The sequence below is a fragment of the Suricata suricatta genome, chromosome 4, assembly GCF_006229205.1.
Source record: "Suricata suricatta isolate VVHF042 chromosome 4, meerkat_22Aug2017_6uvM2_HiC, whole genome shotgun sequence".
NCBI classification, from domain to species: Eukaryota; Metazoa; Chordata; class Mammalia; order Carnivora; family Herpestidae; genus Suricata; species Suricata suricatta.
Window position 1 is genome coordinate 164407487 of NC_043703.1, and position 8215 is coordinate 164415701.

The 8215-nt window shown below is 60.6% G+C and overlaps 1 protein-coding gene across 1 annotated transcript in view; it reads right to left on the reverse strand.

Moving 5' to 3' along the window:
• The window catches only part of TPO (thyroid peroxidase), a 50576-nt gene that overhangs the window by 9008 nt on the left and 33353 nt on the right, over positions 1–8215 (reverse strand). The window contains exons 8-10 of the mRNA XM_029938583.1: positions 3320–3449; positions 1515–1721; positions 10–447 (exon numbers count right to left, since the gene is read on the reverse strand). Of these exons, the coding sequence (XP_029794443.1) occupies positions 10–447; positions 1515–1721; positions 3320–3449 (775 nt within the window). The remainder of the gene's footprint in view (positions 1–9; positions 448–1514; positions 1722–3319; positions 3450–8215) is intronic.

Consider the following 8215-nt stretch of genomic DNA (forward strand, 5'->3'; position numbering starts at 1 on the left):
CTTGAGCGCCGCGGCCAGTCGGTTGTGCTCCCGCAGCCACAGCGTGTGCACTGCCGTCAGGGTGGGGACCTCGCTGGCGCGGCCATCCCCGGCCAGGAAGCAGGGCGCTTGGGCCGCCCCGCGGGTTCCAGGCTCTGGCGCGCAGCCCGTGGGCCCAGGCGGCCGAGCGAAGGGCAGGTAGGCGCGGCCTGCGTCCCGGTGGCGCGCGTTCACCCGCAGCAGCCCTTCTGCGCTGGTCCAGTTGCGCAGCTGCTTCTCCGAGGCCGGGGAGCTGCCGTACACCGTGGACGCGTCCAGGAAAGAGGTCAGCCCGTTCATCTGCTGTCGTGGGTTTGCTGAGGTCAAGTTGCCAAAGAAGGCGCCTTGGATCCCGGTGCCACAGGCAGCAGAGGAGCGGTAAAATGGCAGGCAGGCCCTGCCTGGGGTCCCCGAGCCGTTGGTGGGCAGCTGCCGGGAAAGGGAGAGCAGTAGTGCCGCCTCTGCAGACACCCTGAAAGCTATAAGCGGGCCAGGGCCCTGGGGCACCGGTGTGGCTGTCGGCCCCGCCCCCCTCCTGTCCCACTGCCCTGCTCCCCTGTCTCCTCCCCGCCCCTCTCCCCGCCAGGGTCAGGGTCTTCAGAGGAGGTTGGAGGTTCGGCAGCCATGACTGATGCAGGCCCTGTGGCGCCCTTTCACCCGTTCTCCCCAGTCTTTCCTTCTGGTCTGTTTCCTTTAGGTGCCTGGCCTGTTGGGCCTCCTGTGCAGACCCCCGAAGGGTCCTAAGTGCGGGCTCTCGTCTCTGGCCCGCAGGCCACGGTGGGGCCCGTGCAAGCTCACAGCACTGCCCTGCAGAGTGGCTGCTGGGTAAATGTGCATGGGGCGGTGAGGACGCCCAGACAGTCTGGTCTTGGGTAGAACGTGCCCCCCACCACTGCCAGCTCGGAGGATGTTTCCCAGAGAGAAGTGGCTACTGGAGCCCGTGCCCGCGCCGTCTCCCCTGGCTAGCGAGAGAGGAGGTGAGCACGGTGTTTATGGAGACCGTATTACGGAGCAGGTATTTATGGCGTCCTGTGCTCCCCGCAGTTCTGCACTGGTGGCCCTGGCGACGTGCCCACCAGGCGTGCACATGCGCTCCCGCCCCCGTGTCCGGGTGTGCACCGCGAGTCCTTATTGGCCATCGCACGAAGCAAAGCTTAAACCCACCTAAATGCTCATGACCAAGCTAATTGGTTAATAGGTTGTAACGCAAACTTCACAACTATCCGAAGTCTTAAAACAACCCCGTTTCGGTCCACCTAATGACACGGGAAGGAGAAGAACCATTGCTGCTCGGGGCCCCTCACCGAGTTCAGAGCCACACGCGTGGCAGGCCCCAGCAGCCGTGTGGGACGCTCCTGTACGCGCAGGCGCACGGTGGGTGCCTCTGTACACACGCAGCCTGGCCGCGTGCGCGGGGTTTCCTGCTTTCATCTTACACTTGTTTGATTTTTTTAAATGGCATCTATTTCGCAACACACGGGAAGCGCGCACTGTACCTGTATGGGAAAGCACGGGTCCTGGTTTTCGCAGGCCAGCCCGCAGTCAGCCCCGCCCCCAAATGCAGCTTTGCTGGTGCTCTGAGGGGTGAACGCGATGTCGTGACCGATATATTGCCCCCACACCGTCAGGAGATCAGAATATTGGTCATCTTCCGTGATGGCCTCGTTGGAAACTTCAATAACTTGTCTTGTCACCTCTCGGACCTGGGCAAGAGAGACCAGTTTGTCATGTGGGAAGGCCATCCGCAGAGAAAGAGGACACTGGAGGAGCCTGTGCGTCATCGGGGCTGCGCTCGTCCACGGGACAGGGGCCTACGGGTCGTGGGGCTGCGCTCGTCCACGGGACAGGGGCCTACGGGTCACGGGGCTGCGCTCGTCCACGGGACAGGGGCCTACGGGTCGTGGGGCTGCACTCGTCCACGGATGCCTGGTGCTCAGAGGTTGGAGCCTGTGGAATTTGGGGGGTGACCGCACCCGGCTGGTTTCAGCGTGGTGCACTGGTTTGTGGAGATTGGGGGCCTCAGCTGCTCTGAATCTTAGGTTCCTTATCTGTAAGTGGTTGTGAAATGTTGATGTTTCAGGACTGTTGGGGGGATTAAATTAAGTGATTTATGACACACTTAGCCGTCAGTGTGACAGAGACTCAGAGGACAGGGCCACGGCGGGCTGGTCCCCAGGCCTGGACACCTCTGTGGACGTGATTACTGTAGGGACCTCGAGACGGGGCCCCTGGGTTTCCAGAAGGATCTGATGCAGTCGCATCGTTCTTAAAATCGGAGAGCCTCTCCTGACTGTAGTCAGAGGGGAGGCGGCTTGGGGGGCCGGGCGGCAGGGAGGCAGTGTCCCTGGAAGCCGGGGCCAGGATGCGGAGCCCCGGCCTCTGGGGGGGACAAGGCCCGGTGAGACCCATGTCAGACTTCTGAGCTCCAGAACTGGAGGATGGTGACTGCGTAGTTTAAGCCACGAACATTGTGGCGCTTTGTTACCGCAGGAGCGGGAAACGAATACGGCCCGCGTTCAAGGCGCCTCGTCGGCGTGGCTGTGCGGTTCGGCCGGCTTCCCTTAACGCCGAGAGCTCAGAAAGGCCCAGGTCTCGGACAGGTGTGGCGCCTAGTGCAGGATGGGAGAGGTGTTCCTGCCTCATGGACGGTCAGCGGAATGGAGGTGTGAGTGACCTGCAGAGGGGACCATGCGTGGCTCTGACACCCCGAGGCCCGGACGCCAGGCAGCTCTCAACCCTGAGGGGCACCTGGTCCTCCGGCCCGACAGCTACCAGAAGACCTGCCCAGGGAAGTTGTCGGCTTCATAGGGGAGCCCGGGGGCAGGGTGGCGGTCCCCAAGCTGGCGGTCAGATCCTGACTTCCCGCACCGAGCAGGGCGTCGCTGCAGAATCCCATTGTCACATCCAGGACAAGACCAAGCAGACTGTTTCATTCACGGAAGCAAGTAGTCAAACTAAGGGTCAAATATCCATTTTTAAACCAAACTGATCAGTGGGTTGGATACGAGTTTGCTTAGCAAATAATTTGCCTCTGGGAGTAAAGTGTCCACCATCGTGGTTTTGCATAAATGAGCGAATTCTGTACCTTGAGCATCTTTGAATCCACCCGTCCCTTACTCCTGCGTAGAGGAGTTTCTTCCAAATACGGAAATGAGGGTGATGAGCAGAGAATTAGAGGAACTTTAACTTAAGTCGGCGTTGTCCCCCCGGATGGTGACCTGGGTCTCTCTGCGCCCGGAGCACAGGGCTCACGAGGGCGGACAGGGAGCGTCGTGCGGACGCGGCGCACGGAGCCACCTACCGGGGGCAGTGGGAAGCCGTTGTACAGGACGTGAGGGCGCCACCCCCTGGCCTCACTGACGCCGTCCTCGTAGGCGGGGGGCAGCCACCTGGCCAGGGCTGTGTTGGCGGCTCCCCACCTGGGATGGTCTCTGTGGAAACAAACGTGAGGCCTCCGATCGTGAGACAGCCTACGTGTAGGAAACACACGATAGATGAATTAGAATGGAAATATCGGGTCAAAGAACAAAAGAAAATGGACATTTTCTGTTCGGGAAAAATCTGTTCTTTGGTTTTTAATAGCTAATATGGCTATAAACTTGTGAGGGGGTTTGTGTCCCGTTGGCATTTATCAACCGAATCCACATGGGGACACCCGGCATCTGGGGTGTCCGTGTGGTGCTCTCTGCAAGAGAGATGAGCGAGGTGACCAGTTTGAAGGCACACGGTGGCGAGCGTCCGGCTCGGGAGGTCACACGGCAAATGGATCTGAGCTGGAAAACACGGAGATCTAGACTTCAACAATTCTTCCATGTGTCCAACGTGTAGACGCTTGGGACATCTAAGTAGCAAAGTCTGAGAGAGTCGGGACACGCTGAGTTTGTGGGTGCGCTCGGAAATACACATACTGAAAAATTAGTTGTGTTTTGACCCAAAACTATCGTCATTATTAAGGCCATCACAGACGTGGGTCATTCTGACATAAATGTGACTGATTTCGATGCTCAAAGAGTGAAGGGAACTGGGGGCTACCGAGTGTGGTTTCCAGGCTGGGCGACGGGGAGTCAGCACACCTCAAGTTTGGGCCTTGGCCACAGGCTGAACGCAGCTTCTCCTCACGGCGCCGCGCGGCTCCTGACTGAGGGAAGAGGCTTCGTCGCATCCATCCGGTGGCGGCTGCCTTATCCAGGGGTCCTTGGGAGCGCCTAGCGGGCAGGAGGCAGGGATGGGCACTTCTGTGCATCTGCAGGGACAGTGGGTGGGGATGATGCTGTGATCGACCCATTGTGACCTCCAGCACGCAGCAGTGACCTCTGGCCCATGGCAGTGGCTCAATCAGAGCGACGGGGACAGCGGTGTGTTTAACTAGGTGTGGTGAGTCCTCGTGGGGGGTTGGCAGGTGCTAATACGGTGTCAGATTTGTCATAGTTGGTTTATCTTCTTGGAGTTCCATGAAGAACGGCGTGGGGGAGGTGCTCTTTCAGTCAATTGCAATTAATGAGATGTTAATTTAACCACGTGGGCCATGATTTTTTTTGCCAATTGATGTTTAGATTTCAGTAGCTTGTAGGCGGTCACGTGTCTGTGGACACTCAGCAAGGGTGTGCACTTGGCCTGCAGACCCAGGTGGTCCCCTTGGGGCCTGCGGACTCCACGAGGCTCCTGCTGGGCCTGGCGCCCTGCCGGCTGGGCTGGGGCGTGAGGCAGCTCGGCCTAGGGTGTGGGGGCCCTGGCTGCGGCTCGCTCTCCCGTGAGCATGAGAGACGGGCCCGGGAGGGGGCGTCTGAACCTCCGGCAGGAACGCGCTTTTCTGTAGTTGGCATGCACTCAACGTGTTCCCCAAACTCTGGAAGCCTTACTTCTTCGGGTGCCATTTGTACCCACGTTTTGTTCCTCGATGTTTCACACCAGCAATGTCTACTCTTCCCCAAAGACCAACGAGCGTCCGTAGGGCCCCGGCTGTCAGGGGCGCTGTTCTGTTTTGGGTCGGCTTGCAGTCAAGGGTCAGTATTAGTGACGGAGCTCAGGGCAGCGTGGGCGCCGACAGCTGACGGGAGGGTTCAGGCCGACACCGCGCGGGCGTGTAAGGGGCAGCGGGGACCTCCGCAGTCTCAGCGCACGGAGCCTCAGGGACTCTCCTCTGCTGGACACTTCCGTGCCTCCGGTCCAAACACAAAGGAGAGGCAAAATGGAGTATGAAAACGACCCCAAAGCAAATGTCCAGAGCAAAGGGCACTGGGGTGTGAGACCTCAGAGGCCAGGCCTCCCCACCGCCACCGGTGTTCCCAAGGCAGAGCCGACCTTTAATTTGATTTTTCACAATTTTTTTTGGCAAATTAAATAGAGAACGTATATACACCAGAATATACGCTAAGCCCAGGGAGATCTGGGGGTCCTGCTGACAATTTAAACACACGTATCAAATTCTGCCTTCAGAGTCTATTGTTTCCTCTGTGAATTCACAGGTTTTGAGGTGAGAAGTTCTCTAGGGATGAGGCTTGGTGCGGAATCACGTTCAGGAGGCTGGCACGCCGGCCCACAGCAGGGGGACGTCCTGCAAGCCTGACCCCCATCCGTCTGTACGTCCGTGCAAGATGCAGTGGGCAGGTCAGGGGATTAAGCAGATGGATCCAGGGCCAGGCTGTATCTGGGTCGCTCCGTGGGTGGAAACGTCTCCAATCTCCGCGCCTCTGACGGATGATTAGAGACGCCGAGGGCCACGTTTCCTGGCGGTCACCGTTATCTCCGCGTTACTGTGCCTGAGCCGTGAGGAGTTCTGCGCCGATCTTGAGCAGCAGTCACAGCCGCAGATTAATTACGTCACGCCTGCCTGATCGTAGGGCTCCCCCTGCTCTCGGGAAAATGCACGCTGAAGTATGTTTCTGGCCCTCTGTGGCTGGTGCCCAGGGCCAGGAACCAACTGGTCACATACTGACCAGTCACTGTGATGACGGTCATGGTCATCGGGGTTGTAGATTGCACGCAAGGACTTGTAGAAATGCCGTCTCTCAAAATCAGCCCTGCCAGGATCATTCCCATTTTAGATGCAGAAATAGAGCCCAGAACGCCCAAGGGTCATCAGGGTGGTGTCTGTCCCACGCAGCAGCCAGAGCTGGAAGGCACGGGTGTGCTTTTCTGCATCCTAAACCTCCTGTTTGGAGATTCAGATTTACTTTGGTGGAAGCAAGCAGCACGCATGCCTGCACCCACACACACGGGAGCCCAGGCAGGTGCCGAAGCCCGAGGACCGGCTGAGAGCAGAGAAGGGCCGTGCGGACCGGCGCGCGCTTGTTTCCACGGGAGCAGCACGCCTGCAGTGCCGGTCGGGCCCCACGAACAGAAGAGAGGCCGCAGAAATCCTCCCCACGTCGTTGGCTGATCTCGTGCTAGAGCCCGGCAGCTGGGGCCTCGCAGTAAAGCGAGGACAAAGGTCAGAGGCCTCGTCCCACAGGTGTGCGGCCCACGCTGCAAGGAGACCAGGGCAAGTGCGAGTTTTTACGCCCACCGTGCGACTTAGAATTTGTACGACTAAGCCCCAAGTCGCCTTTGGCCAGCACCCCACCGTCCACAGGGCAGAGCTGCCGGATAAGAAGGGACTCGGTTAAGGAAGAAGGGAAACAAGAAAGCCCACTGTGCGTCCCAGTTCGAGTGTGCGGGAAGGCCCACGGGATTCAGAAGGAAGTGCTGGCGAATTTAGGGAAAACAGGAAGCGGGACATGGTGGTGACGGCCAATATGTCCAGGATGTGGCCCTCTGAAACCTGGCAGAGAAGTCTGACCACCGGGGAGCCTCAGACGAACGAGTCCCAGCTTCCTGCCACTGACAAACGCTGCCTTCAGAGCCTTGATGAGAGACGCACGACGTGACCGGGTGCGTGTGGAAACGGCGCCGTGACCGGAACTGCCCAAGCGGAGAATTCGCCTTCTCAGGTGAGAGCGCGCGGAAAGGAACACCTGCTGCGCCTCCCCCCCCCCCCCCCCCCCCCCCCCCCCCCCCCCCCCCCCCCCCCCCCCCCCCCCCCCCCCCCCCCCCCCCCCCCCCCCCCCGTGCACGAGCTCGGCCGCGTGCGCCACGCCGGGGTGACGCCAAGTCCTGTGGGACGGGTGGGAGCTGGGGCCCACGCGAGCACACGCGTGTCGGTGTGTGTGGCACAGACACGCGCACCCGAAGCAGCCATCAGTGGTGTGGCGCCTGTGCACTCAGGGCTCACCCGCCGGGCGTCACGCAGGCTTCCACCCCAGGCTGAGCCGGGGCCACACGGGGGGGAAGAAGGTGCGGCCAGGATGGGGCTCCCCGCAGGGGCACCCTGCTCCCCACAGAGGTCCCTCCTGGGGAGGGGGCCGGGGGGGCTCTGGGCACGGGGACGCCCTCAGCGGACTGCGGAGTGCAGGAGGGATGTCGAGCCTCTGGGAGCTCCTGCACGTCCTTGATGATTTCGTTGCCGCGGGCATCACCCTCTGCCATTGGACAGCACCCCGTGGGCGCGGCCCCCACCCCTGGCCAGCCACATGGGTGTCCCCCTCTCCTTTCATTAGGAGACTGAGGGGTGCAGTGATCCTGGGATCTGACCTTCACGCTGGGAAACTCTGAAATAAAAATGGGAGCCGTTCTGTCTGTGCTGGACCCACGGGGGCCCACGGCCTCATCTGTCACCTGTGAGGACCGGCTGTCCCATTCCCCAGCCTGTGTCCCCTGGCTCTTAGGGCGCTCAGCGTGTTCTGAATAAACGGAATGAATGAATGTGTGCATGACCGATGGCCATCTTCTCCCAGTGCCACCCCATTGCCCGTCCGCCTGTGACCCAGCCCTGCGTCTGGGCCTGACCGAACCCCCTCCTCGGCCCTCCTCCTCCGCAGGGTTCTGGTCTCAGTAAAACCCACAGCTCCTGGGCCTTCCCAACCCCGAGCCCAGGACTCCAGCCCCGTCACACTCTCATCTGTTCTCTGTCCTCCACAGCACTGTCACCCTGTGCTGTGTGTCACTCCCTCCTTCCTGTGGACCCTGCTGTGCATGGGCTGGGTGTCCCCTCACTGGACCTATGGGCAGGTATCGAGGGGACACAGGTGGAGGGGGTCGGGACCTCCAGGAGACACAGGTGGGTGGGGTGGGGGCGTCCAGGGGACACAGGCGGAGGGGGTTGGGACCTCCAAGGGACACAGGTGGGTGGGGTGGGGGCGCAGGAGACACAGGCGACGGG